General features: G+C 36.0%; 1 protein-coding gene across 1 annotated transcript in view; it reads right to left on the bottom strand.

Annotated features, from left to right (window-relative positions):
• Positions 1-2,963: 2,963 nt before the first annotated feature.
• Positions 2,964-23,254, bottom strand: part of LOC118854578 (teneurin-3-like) — a 47,516-nt gene continuing 27,225 nt past the window's right edge. The window contains exon 3 of the mRNA XM_036764939.1: positions 2,964-3,007. Within this exon, the coding sequence (XP_036620834.1) occupies positions 2,964-3,007 (44 nt within the window). The remainder of the gene's footprint in view (positions 3,008-23,254) is intronic.

The following is a 23,254-nucleotide window of genomic DNA, read 5'->3' as shown; positions in this document are numbered from 1 at the left end:
TTAACCATGATTTCAGAAGACTATCATATTATCAGAAGACTACATAAACTGTTCAGGAAGGAAAACCTAATGGACTCAAATGAAGAAGAAACCATAATGGAGAAAATACAAATTGTTTAAATACTAATTAAAATTGTAAATGCCTGCAGGAAATGCTTTTTCTTTTATACAACTACACATTTCCTAGAGTTTTCTCAGTATACAAGACTATATTAAACATGAACTGACATCATATGCTGTCATATTACATTATATTACATCTCTCAATCAGCTCACCAAAGTTGAGTGATAAAAGAGTCAATTTTTCCATCCCTTCCCAGTTGGTACTTTTTGTCAGAGGAAATTATGTCTGCTTAGATGGATATTTCATTGACTGATTCATTAATTCGAAATAATTACTCTGTGCAAGGCTTTATACTAGGCACTGGCAGGGGGAATATACAAAGATATAGGAGACATGCTAAAAAAGACTGATACAGAATGAATGTTGGACTTGGAGTCAGGTGAGACTTTGATTTGAATCCCATCTTTTGACCCTTGTGTGACCATGGACAAGTCACTTCAGCTTGATGAGTCTCAGTTTCCCTATCTGTAAAATGGAGATTACATTACACAGGCTTGTTGTCAAAATCAAGTAAGGTATGCAAAGTGTTTCAAACCTAAAAAAAAAACATTTAAAGAGCAGCTATTATGAAATTTACAGGCATGTGTAAGTGTGTATATGACACCTAAAAGCTATAAGCCTATCACTGAGAGAGATAAGTCAGGAAATAAGAAGAGCCCCATGAACACTACAGATCAGATGTGCTGCAAGGGCTCAGAGCAGAGCAAGATGGCTTTTGAATTAGATTATCAGGGAAGGCTTGATGGAAGAAGTCACACTTGAATGGAATCTTGTAGAATGGTTAGTATTTTGATAGAGATGTGGGGGAGGGTATTTTAGGTGAAAATCTTCAGTCAAGTTATGGAGGCAGGAAAGCATGAAGGACATTTGGGAATTGAGGAGTAGAACAGTTTGGTTGTAGATTTAAAAAAAAAAATTCCTCTGCTTGGCATTCAAAGCCCTTCATAATCTAGCCCTTTCCTGCCTTTCCAGTCTTTTTACCTGTCCTCCCCACCATGTACTCTTCAATCCAGTGACAGTGGCCTCCTGGCTGTTACATGAACAAGACATGCCATCTCTCAGCTCTACAGGCCTGGAATGTTCTCCTTCCTCTGCTTCCTCCCTGGCTTCCTTTAATCCCCGACTGAATTCCCACCTTCTACAGGTCTAAAGTGCTTAGCAACCCTTAAAAAAACCCAACCATATCAATGTTCTGTGTCCTACATCTAACATTTCTACTGGAAGCCTTCCCCTAAGCCCTTTAAATTCCAGTGCTCTTCCCTCAGTTAATTAACTCTTATTTATCCTGTAGATAGCTTGCTTTGTTTATATTTGTATGCATGTTATCTCTCTCATTAGATCGTGAGCTACTTAAAACCAAGGGCTGTCTTATGTCTCCTTTTGCATCTCAGCACAGTCCCTGGCACTTAGTAGACACTCAATAAATGTTAACTGATTGCTTATGTCAGAAAGTTGTAGGAGATAGGATTGGGAATGTGTTGTTGTTGAGACCTTTCAGTCCTGTCCACTCTCCATGACCCCAGTTGGGGTTTTCTTGGCAAGGATATTGGAGTAGTTTGCCATTTCCTTTTCCAACTCATTTTACAGATGAGAAACTGAGGCAAACAGGATTAATTAACTTGCCCAGGGCCACATCAGAACTCAGGTCCTCTTGACTCCAGGACTGGCACAATACCCATTGTGCCACCTAGCAGCCCATTGGAAATGTAGGAAGGTATTTCCACTGCTCAAAGATGAGAAGAGGCAAAATTAGAAAAAAAAAACCATACTATTTAATTCATTTTAAGGAAACTGATTTTTCTTAAGTGGAGACCCAGGAGTTAGGGATAGAAACATGGCAAGCCGTATGCAGAAGAAGTGATTCCATACACCCATGAAGAAAATATAAAATTCAACACAACTGAATCTGACAAACATTTATTAGCTATCTGTTATGTGGCAAGGGACAGAGCAAAATACAGGGAGATGGTAAGGGACATAAGGTAGCTTTGAAATTAAAGACAAATACTTTAACTTTGCTGCAAATGTAATTGTGAAACTGACCCAAGGAAACAAAGAACTCGGGAAATGGAAGAGGCCATTCAATAGGTGAGTATGTCCTGTGTATCCATAGGATGAATAAGATGGCAGATGGACATTTTCAAGATTCCAGAAAATAGGGTTAACTAACTTGCCCAGGGTCGCATAGCTAAGTGTCTGAGACAGGATTTGAACTCAGTTCCTCCTGAGTTCATGGTTGGTACTCATTATGGTAAGGAAAGTAAAAGTCACCTTGGTGGTCAGTGTGTTGTCAAAGCTACAGAAAGGAAGGGCAGAACGTGATTTATAATCGGGCAGCAAAGAATTCATTTCTTGTAAATTGCCTAGAGCACATGGTGGTGAGCACGTGGAGAGGGTGGCTTTAAGAGACCCAAAGGGTTCTGTGAGGGAAGGAGCAGAAAGCAATGTCAGCAAAGTCCAAACGAGGATGTTCTCAGGTAAAAATTGAACAACTTATCAAAGGTGACACAGATTATAAAAGCCAAAGAGTAAGAGAGGACATTTATTGTTAGTTCCTCTATCCATCCTTTGGGCAGCTTTTGAAAAGGAAAAGAATGACTCTGACAGAAGCTAGAAAAGCTGTTGGACATTAAAGAGTGATCCCCACTCTTCTGTTTGGGTCAAAGAAGAGCATTCAAGAGATGGTGGGTGGATACCCTTACTAGAGCTCTTCACAATGTATAAAGATGCGATAGGCACATTATTTATTGAAATAACTAATCAAGGGAACTCTCCACTGTGGATATTTTTTTCTTTATAGAGAAGTAGGTCATCAAAGTTTGATACTGAAAGAGAAATTTCAAGAGTCGTTTTCACGATTATTTTTGCAGTATGGGCAAAATCCTATGGGAGGAAAATATTAAAATTAAATTACACGAGTACATTTTGTGTGCTTTTAAGTATGTATTCTATTGAATTTTCAGTTTTTAGGATCATAGGCCTAGTGCTGAAAGGGACCTTATGTGTTTTCTATCCATCTATCTATCGGTATTTATTAAGTACTTACTATGTGCCAGGCACTACACTAAGCACTGGAGATACAAAAAGAGGCAAAAGACAATTCCTGCCCTCAAGGAGCTTACAGTCTAATGGGGAGACAATGTGCAAGCAAATATATACAAAACAAGCTATGTATAGAATAAATAGAAATAATTAACAGAAGGAAGGTACTATCTAGTGCTGAATTGTCCAATGTAACTGTGTTGTTGCCCGAATAAAATTAAAATGTCACTGGAAAATGTTTAACAAAATGGATAAAAAAATACAATAGTACAACAGAGATAATGTTAATTTGTGGTTTTCTAAGTCAATACACTTCTGGCAGGGATCTATTTCTATTTGAGTTGGATACCACTAATCAAGTCTAGCTGCCTCAATTTTATACATGAAGAAAATGAAGGCTAGAGAGGCTAAGTGATCTGAGCAAAATCACTTAGGCAAACCATAGTGCCATCTACATTTATATAGCTCTTTAAGGATTACAAAGCGCTTTACATGTACCATTTCATCTGATCCTCACAACAGCTCCCCTAGGAACTGTTTTTAAGTGTCAGAGGTGGAACATGAACTCTGTTTCTGCGCCCTATACCCAGGACTCTCTCCACTGCACCGTGTTCTTCCCATCCTATTCTGATTTTTGTAATTCGGTTATTGTAAAGAATTGTCTTACTGAGTTGCTACTTATCACGTATTTTCTAACTATACTTGGTCAAAAGAATTTGCTTATTAGGTAAGCTCTAGATTAGAAATAAATTTGAAGAACGGCAAAAATAAATGTTGAGTAATCAAAGAATAAAAGTCGACTAGGTACTTTGAAAATATATAGAAATATCCATGCCATACTTGAGAATTGTAGAGTGTTGTTAAAGGGAATGGACTACTGGTTTGTGGGTTTTTTTTAATATAGCTTAATGAACCTGTTGATAGCATATATATTGTTAACATTTATAATCCCATGATGACAAGAAAATGTCACCAATTACTGGCTACTATGACAGAAAACAATTTATTTTCAATCATTTATACTATGAAGCCAAAAAATATTTATTTTAGATTGCTGAGAAGCAACAACCATTCTATTGCCCAATGGCAGTTTTCAGACTGAAGTTAAACAAATGAAGGCTAACACATTTTCATAATGAGAGTTAAAATAATTTACCTCTATGCTCTCTCAATGCTATAAACTAAGATATTCTAAGACAGATTTTTTAAAAGAAGATGTAACTCAAATATCTCACGTACTGAACCAGACTTTTCCCATATCAAATTATTCTTCTTTTGGACACTGGGTATCTTTGTAGGAATGTGGTAGGGGATGAGGTAGGGTGGGGGGAAGGGGAGTAAGACTTGAAATGTTACTAAATCAGTCAATTAAAGAAAATTCAGAGCCCTGGATTTTGAACCCCTCTCTGCCACTTACATTCAACATTACCTGGGCGAAGTTTCTTCCTCTCTCTAATTCTCAGTGCCCTTATTTGTAAAGCAAAAGGGTTGAACTAAATAATTTCTAGGAGATTAACTAGTTCAATCTTCCTTATTTCATAGACAGTAGCATGATGAGAGCCTATATGATGTAAAGGACAGAGACTTGGCCTTCAGCCATAAAGACCTTTTGAAGTCCAGTTTCTGTGACTCTGACTCACATATTAACCTGAAAATGACTAAACAATAACCACCCCAGGCAGCTCTAAGATTATACCCCTCTCAGGATAGGCATCTCTCTGTATTAGAAGAGGGAGTTAAATCTACGTAAGTTTTCAGTTTCCTTACAGGTAATTTCCTATGGCACTGAAATCACAAATCTGCGGTCCATCCCCTTTTCTCTCCCCACTCTCAAAAAGCTGCAGCAGATCTAGAGTTTGAATTCCACCTCTGACACTTTATGATGACAGGCAAGGTTTTTGGTCCTTCTGAAACTTAGTTTCTTCATATGGATTAAGGGTGTAATAATACCTTTGCATTACTACGAGGATACAATTAATCAACAAGGATTTTTAAAAATTTCAACAGGCATTAGTAAGTGCTTATTAAGTGTCAGTCACTGTGCTAGGCATAGGAGATACAACAACAAAAAAAAAACAAAACCCATCCCTGCCTCCAAGGAGTTTATGTTCTAATGGAAGAGACAACATGTACGTGACACATATGGACAGGTATGTTTATTATATATGGAGAGAGAGAAGAGAAGAGAGAAGGAGGAGGAAGAGGGGAGACATACATAACAGATGAAATGTAACCTTAGAGACAGCCACACTAACAGCTGGAGACTAGGTTTCATACGTAAGGGAAAGGTTAAGCTGAGCCTTGAAGCAAGCCAGATAAGGAGAGAGTGTACGCCAGGCATGGAGCTATATGTGTGAGGAGCACCAAGTTGGCCGTTATGGTGAGATCTTTGTGCATGGAATGGGAAGTACTCTTTTACAAGACTGGAATTACAGGAAGGTCCAGATTGTGAATAGTTTTATATGCCACACAAAAGAGATTCCACGTAATCCTAGGGGAAATAGAGATGTCAAATAAGATAATGTATGTAAAATGCTTTATAAACTTGAAAAGCACTACTGCATAGGGTGTCCCAAAAGTTTTAGTGTGGTTTCAAGCTTCAGTAGCTTAGATGGAAAGTAGATGCACTATTTCACGGATATAGGGAACTCCATGGTGAGGACACTCTCTTTACTAATACAGGTTGGCATTTTCTCTGCAACCTATAACCTTAAAGCATTGCCTAGGGCACTGAGAAGTTAAGTGACTTTCCTAGGGTCACCAAGCCAGTATATCTAAGAAAGAGGCCTAGAAATTCAGCGTTCTTGGATCTGAGACTGACTCGCTACCATTGCCAGTCGTATTGACCTTTGTCTTGCCACCAGACTCTGATGACTCTGGAGGAGAGAGTGAGGCTGACGACTTTGTGTGCTTCTGCCTCACTCAAATGCAGTATAAGCACAAGTCGAGACATCATGCTCTTGGTGTGATTGGTCCTCTTTGAGAACAAAGGATGAACAACAACCCGCTACATTGAAGGTATATTTTTGAAACAGAGAGATAAGAACTGACTAGTGGTATTATGCTGCGCGGAAGTATCTTAGAGGATAACTGGGATCTTTTTCTTCTACCCAAATAGGGAGAAGATTAATTATACTCCTAGGAACATTGGGTAGGGCTTTGGCAATGTAGGAATTTACTTAGCTGACTTTTTGAAGATAAGACAACCCTGATAATAGCTACATCCATTTAAAAGTATAGAAGGAGGTAAGTGAAAAAATCAGCACTAGAATTTGGTTATGCTCAATGGTTCACTATCTTTGATCACAAATTTAAAATAAATGCAGAGGCATTTTAGAATTCAAATGTTTTTTTGAGGAGAGGAGCTATGCTTTTAAACATTCTATTCCTATACACAATACCTAAAACATTATAAGCATTGAAAATTAAATTTAGCACAAATATGGTGCTGCTATTTAGGAAAAAATAAGGCAAGAATGATACCGGAGTATATAAATAGAAGTATAGCAAACTTGAGTGCACAGTTCTGAAATTCTCAGCAACTTAAGGAGACATAAGGAGTTGAGAGAAGGCTTGGAGAACATAGAAGCTGATTAAACATTTCAGACTAAGATCTACGAGGAAAGATCATTGGGACTAATTAGCCTTGAGAAAAGAAGGTAGAGGGACAATTCAATTTTGGACTTGAACAATAAGAAGGATGTAGTAAGTAGGTTTAAACTTCAACACTGGGGATTTAGAAGTAAAGATTCCAATTCACAGGAGTTATTCATGTTCGAGGCAGTACGGCATTGTAGTTAAGGCACTGAACTTGGAGTCAGAAGATATAGGTTCAAATCCTGTCTCAGGTATGAAGCCAGGTCACTTAAACTCTCTAAATGTTGGTTCCTTCATCTGTGAAATGAATTGGATTGCTGGCCTCTGAGCTCCCTTCTGACTCTTTTATTATATGCATATGATTCTATGAGGATTAATGTTTTTCTTTTTTAAAATAGGCAGTCAGGGTTAAGTAACTTGCCCAGGGTCACATAGCTAAGTGTCTGAGACAGGATTTGAACTCAGTTGCTCCTGAGTTCATGGTTGGTACTCTATCCATTGCACCACCTAGCTGCTCTAGGTTAGCTTTTGTGCAGTAGAAGGTCTTTGAACAATGTGACTGGCTAATCAAGAGAAGCTTCAGAATCTTTCACTTTATCTTGCCTCTCAGAACCAGAAATGTTGGTTTTTCAACTTTTGAATTATGGTTCTACAGCCTAACTTTATGACAGTGTCCTGTATCCCTGAGCAGGAATACAATATCCATTTGTCAATATCATTCCCTGTCCATGGATATTCTCCAACCAAGCAATGCCTGAGACCAGATGATATTAAGTAAGCCTGCAGAACCTAGAGAAAATGCAACCTGGAGTGATATGGTTCCAGACAAAGATATACAGGGAAGTTTTAGGCAGGATTGGATTCTTCTGTATAAATCAAGTATGATCATGGCAAAATAAAAGAAAGAAAGCATATTACAAGACTAAAGAACTCCTTTTTCAAAGTGCATAGAAAAATGGGACAGAAGACATATTGATTGGTTTTGTTTGTTTAAGTGGGCTGTTATCTTAAAAAATAAATAATTGAATAATTTGTATTGATGCGCTGAACTTAGGATTTGAAAAGCAAGGCAATCAGAAACAGAATTTTTCCCCCATCAGAATTACTATTGAGCTTGTTTCTTGAGTCTGCAGTATAATACTATAGTATTTCAATATTCTACTTATGTAAAACACCTGTGAGATTGAAAATTGATTTTAATTCTATTTTTGTTAAGACATAATCAAGCTAGCATAGATTTAATATTCCCCTTTGCTGTGTGAATCTAAATGCCTTATCCTTGTAGGTTTAGTCAGGTAACCTCAGGTCACTCAAGTCTCTTCTTGTGCCTTGTACCACCATCCCCCGACCCCTTGTAACTTTACCCATCACCCACTTTCCAGAGAAACTTGATTAACCTAAAGGCCAATCTAATTGATTTAAAGCTATTGTTGTAATTCCCATCACCTGTAGACTACTCCCATCACCTGAGAATTGATCTCATCTTGCAATGATGTAATGGGGAGGAACTGAGATCCCACCTCCTCATTGAATGTCTAGCTTGAGATTTTACTCTGTTATCTTGTTAATATCTATACACTGTCAGCCTTCACTTGAAGTCTTTGGTTATCAAGAGAGGCCATTAACTCATTTATTCGTAATTACCAGCCTTACTAATAAAAGTATCCTGTTCAGAACTTTACCTCTCAGAATTCCTATTGGGACACACCCAACACTGGCTTAAGTGTCTGTAAGGTGTCTCAGAATAATGAGAATATTTGGTAACCTACATGATTGATTTACATCCCATCCCTTTAGTTCTACCTCTTCAATATTTCTTTCTTCCCCCCTCCCCCACCCCATTCCTACTCTTCCTCAGCTAGTTCAGGCTTTCCCTGCCTCTATACTGGATAACTATGATGACCTCCCAACAGGTCTCCCAGTCTCCAGTCTTTGCATCCTCCAAACCATCCTACATATGGTGGCCAGATTGGTTGTCCTGATGAACCAAAATGGTCTCATCTTTCCCTTGATTAAATACTGTTAATGGCTTCCCATTGCCTATCCAATAAACACTCTGCCAGGCAATCAAGGCCCTCCGTAATGTTGTTAACTTTCTTGCTCGCTTGCTTGCATTCATATCCCAAGCATAGAGCACCATGCCTAACCCATATTAAGTACTTAACAGATGTTTTTTAATTCATTACTTCTCCAATTAACCTTTCCAAATTCATCCCACATTATTCCCCTTTATGTGAGCTAATTTCGGTCTATTTGATTACTTGTTGCCCCCTGGCTACGCCAAAAATGTTAATGCCTCCACCATTGTTCATTTTTCCCATTCCTGGAACATCACCATTCTTCTCCCCCATCTTCAAATGCTGGCATAATATCCATCTTTCAAGACACAACTCAAACATCATTTCTTCCATGCAACCTCCCTTGATTCTCTCTTTTGGACTCTATTCCCTCATCAGCGGATCTCTTAGGACTTTATATTTCTTTCATTTATCATATTACAGTTTACATTTGTTTGATCTGAGTAGCATCTGTTGAAGACCTAGGGGAGAACATGGAAAAGAATCATGCAAATGTGAAGGTGCAAATGATTTGTGGTCTGCACCAATGAAGAGGATGTCCACAATGATGAAATCCCTTATCCACTGAAGTATGAAACTTAATTGTACAAGTGTGATATCCAGAACTGAACACAATAATGCAGATGAGGTATGGCAAGGACAGAATATAAGTGAACTATGGCCACCTGAGCTTTTAATATGGGAAGACTATAATGGGATTACCATCTCCCAAGTAAGCTCTAGCCCTCTTTATGCTACTCTGAAATTATATTACCTTTTGGCTGGCACATTACAATGCTGACTCATAGTGAGTTTGCAGTCCACTAAAAACCCCGGATCTTCTTCAGAACAACTTCTGACTATCCATGCCCATCTCTACTGAATTTCATCATGTTACATTCACAGCCCAAAGTGCTAGCTTGTTAGGATTCCTTTCGACACTGACTTTGTCACCCATCGTGTTAGCTATATTCTCCAGTCTGTGTCATCCGCAATTCTAATAAGCATACCAGCTAAGGCTTTATCCAGGTCACTGATAAAAATATTAAACTGCACTTTTTAAATAGTACAGAATTGATCTGAAGAAAAATCCATTCTTTTTAAAAGTAAGTTGATTAGCTTTTTGGTACAAATCAGTGTATTTGATAATATATGTAATCAGGAGCTCTGAGAGAAACATATAAGAAGAAAATTGGAAGAAAATGTTACTTAAAATGTGTTCAAAAATAGACATGATTTGCAATCATATTTTATATTATTTGATAAATGAAAGATGAGTCTTATAAAAATTATCCCTTTAGTGAACCAAATGAACTAAAATAGTTCTACAGTTCAAAACAATGGACTTTGTCAAGTTCCATAATTCTCAACATTGCCAGTCATAGGGGATAAGCAGATCATTTTTTATGGTAATCTACTCCAGAGGTGATAACTCCATGGAGACATGAATCAGGGTTAGATTGGGTAGTGCCGGATATCCTGGTAAAGAAGAAGAAGTTTATAATTGAAGTGGAGATCTATATAACACTGTGATTTTTCCTCAATAGGTCCCATTACAAAGAACTGCTAGATCCAGCAGCTTTCAATTCTATCATCTTTAAAAATGCAACCTACTGAGACCATAATAGATCCTTCAACATATGTAGAACTATCCCCTTTCTTCCCCCAAATACAAAAACAAAACCCAGGGATATTTTTTTTTCAAAGGTTACCTCACATGTAGCTTACTCCCAAACCTGTCCTCCAAACCTGTAAACACTAAGTCAAGGAAGTGTTCAGATGGGAATCAATCAAAATAGAAGAAGGGGCAACGGTAATTTAATGGCAGAACTAAAGTTTGTTGTTGTTGTTGTTGTGGTGGTGGTGGTGTTAGTTCTTCTTTCTCGAACAGGACAATGACATCTGGGAAATGATGACATGACTTGCAGTTGACTTTGAGTGAGGGAGGGCTGTGCAAGGTCACCAGCCTCACTTTTTCCTCTAGAGCCCTCTGGGTCCAGTGGCCTGATATTCACCAGGATGACTGGAGATTGCCCAGGATGCATAGAACTAAAGGTAAAATGGTACCTGCTGAGTTCTACTTTTGCAAGAAGAGTATTGCAGTTAAACAGTTAAGCAGTGCATCATAAAGACAAGGAAGATCCAGGTTCTTGTCCCTTTCTAGTATCATCTTAGGAAGGCAAATCTTTCCTAACACTGTCAAATGACATTGGCCTGTGTAATTTGAAATATATCTGCGACAGGTTGTTGCTGAGTCTCCTGTGTGTCATGAAAACAACGCACATGAGCTTGGACAGACTTTGAGAGATGATGTGGTCCATGGGGTCACAAAGAACGTGAACAATAATATCTCCTTTCTGTGGATCTCTAGATCTTCTGATCCTAGCAGTGTTGTGTCTTGGCATATTGTACTCAATAAAACACACAAACATGTTTTTACTTGAAAAGTGAGGTGTATGTTTATCTAGAATACAGGGTATGCATTTGTCCAACAGCACCTCCCTCCCAGAGTTGTTGTGAGGATCGAAGGAGACAATATTTGTAAAGTACTTTGCAAACCTTAAACTGGTATACAAATGTTGGCTAGCTCTAAGAAGGAGGAGCTGTCAACACTGAAAATGCTGCAGAAAGATGCTCTCCCAAGCATACATAGATACACACATGTGTACGTGGATACAGACATGCATATACAGGCATATATGTGTTTTGTGGGGGAAATGTATACACACACATACACACACATATATGTATATATTCTTGGGGAAATTTAATTCTAATACTTCCCTTTTAGACTATATTCTTCTTGACCTCTCTGAAAGCATTTGATTCCAATGGACCGTCCTGTCCTAAATACCCCTTCTTCCTTGTTCTCTCTTGCTTCTCCTCTTACTTGTCTTGCTACTCTTCCTCAGATCCAGGCTGGGTTGTCACTTATGTCCTCTCTCCTAAATGAATAAAGAATAGCACAAAGCTCTGATTCGTGTCCTCATCTTTTTCTATACCTTCTCTCTCACTGATCTTCCCAGTTCCCATGGGTTCAATTATCATTCTGGGAAGACTTTCAGATATACAAAGTCAGCACTATTGCCACTTCTAAGTTTTAGTCCCATACCAACTTCCTCTTAGGCATTTCCCACTGGGTATCCTGTAGATGTCTATGACTCTATATGTCCAAAACAGAACTCATTGCCTTCTCCCCTAAATCTGCTCCTTTCCCTAACTTTTCTATTTCTGTTGAGGACAACATTCCCCTTCCTAACACCCAACTATTTATCTTTCCAAGTGATCCTCAACTCTTCCAACTCCCCCAACCCCAACATGCCATTACTTGTGAAGTCTTGGGGATTTTATTAGCCAAACATCTGTTGCATCCATTCTCTCTAGTCGACAAAACTTACTACAACTAGAGTTTAAATCCTCACTTGCATTACATTGCATAATCATTCTGGTTGGTCTCCCTGCTTTAAGCCCCTCCTTTCTCCAATCCATTTTTGATTTTACAATAGAATCCTAATTATAATTTTGATACGTTGTTAACAGATTAGTAATGGGGGTGGCAGTGGGGAAGATCTGTGATTTTACAGGTTATAGTGGGGAAATCTCCTTTATCAAGGTTGAGGACTAACTATTCTACAACTTTTAGCCTTAGAGCAAATGGTCTGCACAACTCTGAATGTATATTCTATCAGTCCCTCCCTCCCAGAGTTGTTATGAGGATCAAAGGAGATAATATTTGTAAAGTACTTTGCAAACCTTAAACTGCTATATACATGCTGGCTAGCTCTAAAAAGGAGGGGCTGTCAACACTAAAAATGCTGCAGAAAGATGGACTCCCAATCTTGCTGAATAGAGCTGGACAAAACATTTTGTAAACTGGAAAGTGCTATATTAATCTGAGTTGTCACTTTCAGTATGATTTTTTCTCAAGATGAAATAAAATAATAAGTAAAATTCCTATAGCTCTTTATAGTTTACAAGTTCTATGCACATCTCTCTCTAGTAAGTCATCCCTTGTGATGCAGAGCTTGTAAAAAAAAGATTGTTCAGCAAAACTAAGACTTCAATGACGTCTGACAGCAATGATAACTACTGTCCTCTACCACTGAACAGAACGGAGGGAAGTATATTTTCTCATCTTTTTTCCAGGGTCAAGTAGGCCCTAATCCCAAATAAATTCTATAATTCCAACTGGAACACTAACCCTTTCAAATCTGGAGCCTACAATTCTTCTCCATATTGTTGATCAATGTTCAATTTCATTTTTGTTGTTGGTTTCACTTATCCAGTTATAATCAATTTGTACATTATTTTCTTGGTTCCGTTTACTGTCTATCAGTCCATATATGTCTTTTCATGCTGCTTTGAATTAATCATTTTCACCATTTCTTATGGTATAGTAATATATATTATATTCATGTACCAGAATTTGTTTTTTAACCATACCTCAGATGATGTGAATCTACTTTATTTCCAGTTCTTCGCTATCTCAAAAAACGCTGTTCTGAATATCTTGGTATATATGGGATCTTTCTTTCTGGTTCTGACCTCTAAGGGGGTACTTAGCTATTGGACCTTTGTGTCAAAAGTGACGGATATTTTATTTAGTTTGCTATCATAACTCCAAATTACTTTATAAAATGGCTGGACCAATTAACAATCCTTCAAGCAGTATATTAGTCTACCTGCTTTTCTATGACATTGCTTATTCCCATCTTTGGTCATATTTGCTTGAGATGTGGAAAAGTTCAGAGCTCTTTTGATTTAGATATCTTTTATTAGATCTGAATGGTTATGGTTTTGATATATCATAATTATCATTTTGAAAACTATTTGTATTTTTGACCCATTACCTATTGGAGAATGGCTATTGGTCTTATGATATTGTGTTATTTCCTTGTATTTCCCTCTACATCTTGGCTATCAGAATCTTATCAGAGTTATGTGAGACAAAATTTTTTTCTTCCCGTTTGACAGCTTCCTTTCTTATCCTAGTTGCACTGATTTTGTTCATGCAGAACCTTTTCAATTTTAAGTAATTAACATTATCTCTTTTATCTTTTTGATTACTTCTATCCTCATTTGTTTAGGAATCTTCTCTCTAGTCAGAGCTGTGAGAAGCATCTGATACCATTCTCTTCTAATTTTTTCATGTTTTGACATTTTATGTTTAGGAACATATCCATTTTTAGGTATTACCATGAGTATTATTATTATTAAAAGAATAAATGCTCATTCATCAGGGAAAAAAGGAGCTTTCACATTTAGGGCCTGCATCTTTTTCTGCTACTATGCACTGTTAATCTTGTTCTAAAATAAAACAATGACATACACCATAATTTCTACATTTATCTTTTGTGCTATCTTGTGGGAAAGATTTATTATTGAAAAAATGAACATAATCAAGATCCCTTGTTAAATAGTAAATCATTTCTGAAGTGTTCTGATCTATCATTTCACATAAATGGCAGTTCTCCAAAGTTATGCAAAATTAGAATTTACAGTCATAAGTTCCATGGAAGGTAGAAGGTGTTTGAGCACATTTTTCATATACTGTACATCAATTCACATGCTATAATGCAAAGAGACTGTTTTGTGTGATAATTTGAATTAAGTGGTAAGTTTTGGCATTCCAACGTGAAAGTATTATTGCTATCCTTCCTTCCTAAACTGATTTCTTTTCCTGACAATGGAACCATCACCTTCCACATCCCTCGAGTTCAAAGGCTTGATACTGTCTTAAGTTCTTCTCTCTTCTTTATGTTTTGTATCAAATCAGACACTGGAATCTTTCTTCATTCAAACTAACTCTTCATTCAAAATATTGCTATGATTTATCCCCTCCTGACTATTCTCAGTGACATTAACCTACTCTAGGCCATCATAATTTCATAACCAGATTATTTTTAATAATCTTGCTTGTCCTGCACCATCTATTGTTGTTGTTCAGTCATTTCAATTGTGTCCAACTCTTCATGACCCCATTTGGCCTTTTCTTGGTAAAGATACCAGAGTGGTTTGCCATTTCCTTCTCCAGCTCATTTCATAGATGAAGAAACTGAGGCAGACAGGGTTAAGTGACTTGCCAGGGTCACACAGCTAGGAAGTGTCTGGGGCCAGAGTTGAAATCAGGAAGATGTGACTTTGTGACTGTAGGGCCGGCATTCTATCCACCATGCCATCTAGCTGCCCCAAATCCTTTATCTTTCAAATCTGCCCTGTACATACATACCAGACTAAGCCTTATTCAGTCAATAAGAATTTATTAGGTATCTACTATCTGCCAAGAGTTTGCTAAGCACTGGGGAATACAAAGAGAGGCAAAAGACAATTCATATTCTCAAGGAGCTCACAATCTAAAGGGGGTGACAACATAAAAACAATTGTGTACGAACAAGATAAATACTGGATATATTGGAAGTAATCAATAGAAGAGAATGTGATGTTTCATAATCTGATCACAATTTATCTCTCCAATTTTAACTTACAATATTCCTCAAAATGAACCTTACTATTGAGTTAATCTCCCATTTGTCCTCCACTAAAGGAGTTCTTATTTTTCACATTGTGCTTTTTTAAAAATGCTATTCTCTTTCTCAAATAGTTCTGAGTCTTGCCAAATCACACTATCATTCAACGTAGAGCTCAAGTTTTTTCATTTCCACCAAACCTTTCCAAATCAATGTTTTCTGACTGGCCTACAGGTTTATGTTCCATTTAAAAAATTTGTTTCATATGCGTAAAGCTTTATGTTCCTCGTAAGATTGTGATCATTGTCAAAAACATCATGCCTTACACGTATTAACATGTGTGAGTTCTGGGTACACAAGTTTTTTGCTAACTTTGTGGCAGAATTACCAGTTTTCTTCTTGCATTCATCCCACCAAATCAGTACAATACAGTAGCCTCCTTGAAGACAAAAATTGTTTCATACTTGTGGTTTTCTAAAATTTATTATACCTATCATGTTGTCTTATACATGGTAGGAGGTTAAAAATTATTATTGGATAGAAATGAATTCTTTCTTGACTTAACAAAGAGCTCAATGACAAATCTAGCATCACATAAAAATGTCTCTTCATCAACTATAACTCATTGGAGAGCCCATGGGGTGCTGGTTATACCAATAGTCATTAATTATGTATTATTCAACGATTTTGGATGACATTTTCCATCAGACAGAATCTTATTCATTGCTGTTTATAAAAAACTGTATTTTTTTTACCAGATCTTCCCTAAAATTCTCATTTATTTCTTAGTTGAGGTTGAATAGCACAGATTGCTACTGTTGGATTATTACTGAAACTTTAGTTCTTTTATTAAGTATATTCACTAGACATTACACAACTTCATTGTGTCAATAATGAAATTAAGTAACACTTGAAAATTGAGCAGTTTGTACTTTGCAGTTATTGATACTTTGTCTAAAACTAAATTGCTAGATTTGATCTTCTCTCTCATAAGGATAAATCTCAAAGTCTGTGTAAATATGAGCAACTAGAGGAAGTGGTAATAATGCAACCCCAACAACAAAGTTTTCAAAGTGCTTTACCAATATGACCACACTTTATCTTAACAACAACCCTAGGAGGCAGGTACTACCACTATCCTGCTTTTACAGAGAAAGAAACTGAGGCAGATAGATTAAGTGACTTTCCCAGGGTCACAGATGCTAATAAGTATCTGACACTGGGTTTGAACTCAGGTCTTGCAGACTCCAGATCCAGCTCTCTATCCCCTGTACCACCTATAATTAGGAGAATTGTTACTGTTTTTATCATTGTGAATGGGGATCTTCAATTGATTTTAAAATACTTGACAGAAAACAACTCTCAAACTAATTCTAGCAACCTTTCCTGCAGCTGAGGGTCTTCTTACCCTACTAGGTCATTTAAACATTTTCATACTTATGCTATACAAAGGCATTTGAGTAGGTAGTACATGAGACAGCTTATTATAGGGGTATGTTTCATGCTTGTGTTCTGTTCCAGCTGACATTTCATCTAAGCACTTTCAAATCTCCTAGGAGTCTCCATCTGCTATATGTCAAATTTTTTAAGATCTTTGTTTATGAACTTTAACACTCCTATATAAACCAGTCAGAAGGACAAGCTAGTTTCCTACTGATTGGTTTGATATTCACCAGGTCTGTCAGAATAAATGTTTTACAAGTCAGTACCTTCCAAATTTGGTGTAAGATTCTCTGAAAGAAGGACACAGAGGGATCACAGGTACCACTCGCTTTTCACAACTGGGCAATGTTTCTCTTAGACTTCTGGTTTATCTCCTTTGACATTCTTGTCCATTTTTTGTGAGTATTGTAAAATTAATGTGTTTATGGTATTTCAAATGGGATTTTTTTTGGACAACCGACTCATGGCAAATTGGATTTGTACTGTTATTTTAAAATATTTTTAAGTTTCTTTATGGGGGATAGCAGATGAGAAGTTTAATCTCAGGATTTCAGTTAGTCAGTATAAAGAGTTTACATAGGTTATTAAATTTATTGAAATACTTTAATATCTATAATCTCATTTTATCATCACACTGTTTGTGTAGATAAAGCAAGTTGGCATATATATGCATATATAGGCATATATAGAGAGAAGATGAAACAGACAAGTGTCTAAACTAACTTCATATCTAGTTAATATCAAATGAGTTAACATATGTAAAGCATATATATATATATATATATATATATAAAAGCTATTATTATTATCATTATTATATCAGTCCTACTAACCAGATACCAATACTCTAAACCTAGGAGTCTTCTCATTAGACTAAGGGAAACCTTTTCATGCCTATACCTATTTTTAAAGAAACAAGATATTCTGATGTGGCTCCATATGAAGGTAGGGGCTGTGCTTTACTCATCTTTGCATTCCCACAAGTACAAAGTTTTACATATTTTAAACATATATTTGGGGGAGTGAACTGAACTAAATTGAAAAGCAGAATTCATTTTAGAAAATTACATGAAGAATGTTTGCTATAGTCCAACATAGATCAGAATGCGTTAGAATAAATTACTATAGGGAAGTAACACAAATATCAAACTCCAAGGCATGAACAATTTACAAAAGAATTGCCAATCATAAATGACAACATGTGAAAAAAAGGACCCCAAATCACTAAAGGAGAAAAATGAAAAATTTAGAAAAAATCTATAGTTTTACCTCATTCTATGTAAATTGGCAGAGATGACAAAAATAGGAAGTTGGTGGAATATTATTTTATAATAAGAAATAGTGAGATGAGGAATTAGATAATAATGGGGAGAATGAAGTGATACAGAGAGAATAAGCACAACCAAGAGAACAATAAACACAATGAGTAGAACAAAGGAAAGGAAAAGGTAACTAAAAAAAGTAAAATTCTGAGTAACTGACAAAATGGTGGCTATTCAGGAGAATGGTGAAATACACCTCCACCCTTACCAGTAGAGAAGTGGAAGGATATTGGATACATTGTAGGATATAATCATTGCATCAGATATTTTCATGTATTATTTTGCTTTTTCACAAGGGAGTTTTGAGGAGGAATTAAATGATTGTTGTAGGGGAAAAAAGGAATAAACTAAACATATTTTTAAAAGAAAAGATGTATATACATATATACACATTGTATAAATATATATTTATATATCATATAATAATTAATACACATACCTACTTGATAATATTTCACTTTATAATAAAATTATTATAATTTATATACACACATTCTTTCTTTTGAAGAGGGAAGATCAGTAAAATCAGGAAAAAAAATTTGGATAGCTTTACATAGAGGGAGGAGCAATGGTGAAAGGCCAAGAATATAGGAGCTCAACCATTAGCTAGGGCATAACTCTTACAATTCTCACTGTATTAAAACATTTATTCCAGCTAATCTCTTATTTCTTAGGACACTGACACAACTCAGCCCTGGCAAAAGTCAAAGCAAAGTGGGGAATGAACATTTCACATTATCTGGTCATTAATGGCTTATATTTCAAAGTTGTTAACTGCTAACTTTATAGAAACAAGCTTATTAAAAATAAAACATTGATTTATAATGTCTATATAGTTCACAAAAGCCTTTGAAGGTAGAGCCCATCAATAATACCAAAATACCATTAATTTGGATTTTCCTAATTTCGAGTTTAGAATAATTTGGAGGCAACAGAGAAGTTAAAGTGTGTCTTTGCTTTGTAAAAGTTTTCTATAGCATTGAACACAATACTAATGTAAAAAAAAGAATGCAAGGAAATTTTAATTTTACATATGCATATATGTGCATACATATACCTCCAATTTATCCTGTATATATTATTTATAGTTATTTATCTCCCCCTTCCCTCTGCCAATTAGACTGTGAGCTTCTTGTCAGCAGGGACTGTTTTTACTTTTCTTTTTATTATCCTCAGCATTTAGCACAGTGCCTGGAACAGAGGAGAAGCTTAATACTTATTGACTTTATATATCTTTTGCTTTTATTTTGCATCTCAATGTATAAAGAATGTGGTCATTAGATCAGAATCATAGTCCTGTCTCAGCAGCTTAGCTATGACCTTGGGTAAATCATTTTGCCTCTATGCCACAGTTTCCTCAACTGCAAAATGAAAGGATTTAGACTAGATAATCTTTGTCTCTTTTGGTTCTATCATTTCTTTACTCTTCAAATAATCAGTATATTAATTATACATCATCTTTTCCTAAATTTCTGAACATCTGAAGTCAATAAAGCAAATTTCCCAAGAATCTTCACTAGGTAACACTTTGATAGCCTTGTTCAACTTACTATATGGTTGAGAAGTAATCATACTAAACTGAAAAAAAAGAAAGCAACAATTTTAATCTAGCCTTTCCCTTAGTTCAGATCACTCTTCACTTGGGTTAGTCTGAAACAATCTTACTATATTTCATTTTTTAAAATTTTAAGTTACTTATGCTGCATTAATTCTGGAAAACTGAGTCATGCCAACAGACAAACCTTCTAAGAAAATATCCAACATAATTTCATTATCCTTCCAGATGTAAAAAATCCATAAATATGGATTGTATTTTCACATATAGAGGGAGATATATAATGTAATTATGTGGTTAAGTAAAATTATTCTGATATCAGATTAAGTTTTTGAAATGTGAGAATACAAAAAAAGTCTTTCAAGCCATAAATTATCCTCCAAATGCTTGAATATCTTTTAAATGCACAACAAAAAAACCTCTTCTGTTTTTCTTAGATTTTTCTTCTTTTTTCTATGCTACTGATAAACCTGATTTCGAATACTTATTGCTCTTTAACTTATTAATTAAATTAATTAGTAAATTAACTTAATTTGTAAATTAAAACAATTTTACTGCTACCACTTTTTTAAGGATATAAAGAACAATCAAAATGAAAAACACCCATGTGATCAGTTTTGATATGGACATAGCGTGATTTATTCTTATTTTAAACCTGTAGTTAAACACACATTTACAATTTACTCAGAGATGAGCTGTATTATTTGTTACCTTTTGTGTATGAATAGAAAGAAACAAGGTAGTGGATTCAATAAGAATTAATGTGATGTTTGCTTGAGGAGTCACAGTTTGTCCAAAGTTTTCTGAAAATCTTTTTAGGATTTAAAAGGAGGAGAGTATATAGTAAATTTCAAACATTGGTAGCAAGTTCTACAATCTTTAGGATGTTACTCATTCTTTTCCATTTAAATCAGAATCTCCTTTAAATTACAGAATCTCAGAGATAGCAGTGGTCACCCAATCCATATGATACCTGATCAAATAATCTCCCTTACCTTCTACTCATCCCTAATCAATAGCTTTAAAACCTCTGGTGACGAGGTGTTCACTACTTCCACTTATGGATATCTCTGATGCCGAGGGCATCATATTTTAGTTACTTGAAACCAAGATTTATCTGTCAGCCCCTTCTAATCACTGCTCTTAATGCGTTATAATTAAATGTTTGAGGCAGGACGGCATAACGAAAAGAGACAAATCTAAGGTTAAGTACCAGTTCTAATTCCTACTATCTATGACCCATATGGGGTCGTGACCCATAGTTTAAGAAGTGCTGAAGCGGTTTTGAGGGGGAAAAGTTTAAGAAGCCCTGATCTACGTGACATTTGGCAAGCCACTTCAATCTCTGAGTCTCAGTTTCTTCATATGTGTAATAGAGATTTTGTTCATACTTAAAACATACTTTATTGCTGCAATTGATCCATGAAATCATTTTTATGGGTACTCTCTTCAATTGTGAAGATAACAAAGCTATCCCAGTCTTCTCATTCTGGGTAATTCTTGTCCTTGTTCTTCCATAAATCTTCCATAGAGAAGGAAATATATCATTGGAAATAGAAATGGATGATTTCTATAAGGAGAGCCAGAAATAGTTAAAAGACAGAGTGATGCACTGATAATCATGGAATGTTAAACAGCCTAGGGGAGGGTCTCCAAGCCAGCCCATTGTATTCCTGCTCTGCAGTTATGGGCTAATTTCATTGTCCATTTTGGTCCAAGTAATAATAATAATCTAGAATACTGGTACTTGTTAAAAATACAAGGACATTGCACATTTAAAAGAAGTAGGAAGTAAGATTAAAAGCAGCATTTCTTCACAAAGTAATGGAAAGTAGTGAGGGGAAGAGAAGTCTGGAGAAATCTTGATATGAGACCTAGGTTGCTCAGATCACCATAAGAACATTTATCAATGAAACTGGAAGGAATACAAGCAGATGTGAAATGAAACAGATTGAGCCATATATTTCTGTAGTGAGCCATTTTCATCACTGATTACAGAGGAATCATTAAGTGTAGACTCTATTTTATCTATAGCTGATATGCTTTATGAAGAACTAAAGATGTCAGTCAAGTAGACCAAAAGGAAGGCAGGAAGAGCAGCTGAATTCCATCAAATACACATAGTAGAAATTCATGCTAGAAGCGATAGGATTTTAAAGGAACTCAGGAATCAATTATGAAGATAGACAAAAGAGAAGATTCTAAGATAACGGAAAGATGACAAGCATCATCATTATTTTTTAAAGACAAACCAAGATGGCAGCTATTGACGCATGTGCTCACTTCCTCATTGCTATCAAATCTTTATCAGGATTATCTATGTACATATTGAGAATTCCATGGCAATACCATAAGAAAAGAAGCTAATCTCTAACTCAACTTGTTATGAGAAAAGTATTACATGAATCTAAAAAACCTGCAGAAATGTGATCTATAATTGTGAAATCACATTTAGAAACCACAGTGCAGACATGAAAGGTTCATACATTTAAGTAATTAAATTATATGTGTATATAGATACATATGAGACTGACTTTTTTTGGGAGTACTGTGATTTGGTTTTTGATTAAATAACTGCAAACAGTTTTTTTATATATGTATATACATACATATATCTGCAAACAGTTATTTTAAACTGCACTTCTATCATTACAAAGTATCTAAACCAAAAATAACAACTATACTCTAAGTTTTTGCCATTACGTTCCTAAAGGCCCCTAACAAAATTCACAACTGAGCTATTACTTATCATGCTATACAATCACATATTGCCTGGAACGTCTTTTTCTCCTCACTTCTGCATTATTAAAACCCTAATTTCCTTTCAAAGTTTAGCTCACATGCTATCTACTACAAGAAACTTCTCCTAATCTTCCCAGTTGCTAGTGCCTTTCCTCTAGAAATGACTTACTCTATTCTCCCTTAGAATACAAGCTTCTTGAGGGCACAGACTTTTTCATTTTTATCTTTTTATTAAAAATGCCATGGTCGGTCCTGGGCTTGTTCAGTTATGTCCAACTCTTCATGACGTCATGGACCACACTGTCCATGGGGTTTTCTTGGCAAAGATACTGGAGTCATTTGCCATTTCCTTCTCCAGTAGATTAAGGCAAACAGAGTGACCTACCCAGGGTCACACAATTAGTAAGTGTCTGAGGCAGATTTGAACTTCCTGAGTTCAGGCCCAAGTACTTTATCTACTGAGCATTCTAGCTGTCCCCAGGCACATAGTATAGGCTTAATAAATGTTTGGTGAACTGAACTAAATTGGAAAAGCTAGCACCACCCTAAGACAGTGCCTGATGGAAAAGTAAAATATTGTCTCCTCCATCATAAAGAAGATTGTTTAAAAAAAGCTACTCAGTTATTGCATGCCTTGAGTATGCATCTCAAACATATTATGTTTAGATAATCATGAGGTAGTTCAATGTCCATGGCTTTTCCCAAGAATTTGGGAAATTCTTGACATCTGAGAAAAGTGTCAACATTTTCAAACATCCTTGCTTATACTTACCACCCTAGAAAGGGGGAAAAATATGATGGTCCATATACTCCCACAACTTCTATAAACTCATTAATCTGCCTCTCATATAATCATAACATTACTTCAGCAACTGGTACAACAGAATAGTTACAAGCCCCCTTTG

This window comes from Trichosurus vulpecula, chromosome 6 (genome assembly GCF_011100635.1).
Source record: "Trichosurus vulpecula isolate mTriVul1 chromosome 6, mTriVul1.pri, whole genome shotgun sequence".
Lineage (NCBI taxonomy): Eukaryota > Metazoa > Chordata > Mammalia > Diprotodontia > Phalangeridae > Trichosurus > Trichosurus vulpecula.
Note: the sequence above shows the minus strand (reverse complement) of the source record. Positions and strands in the feature narration are given on the sequence as shown.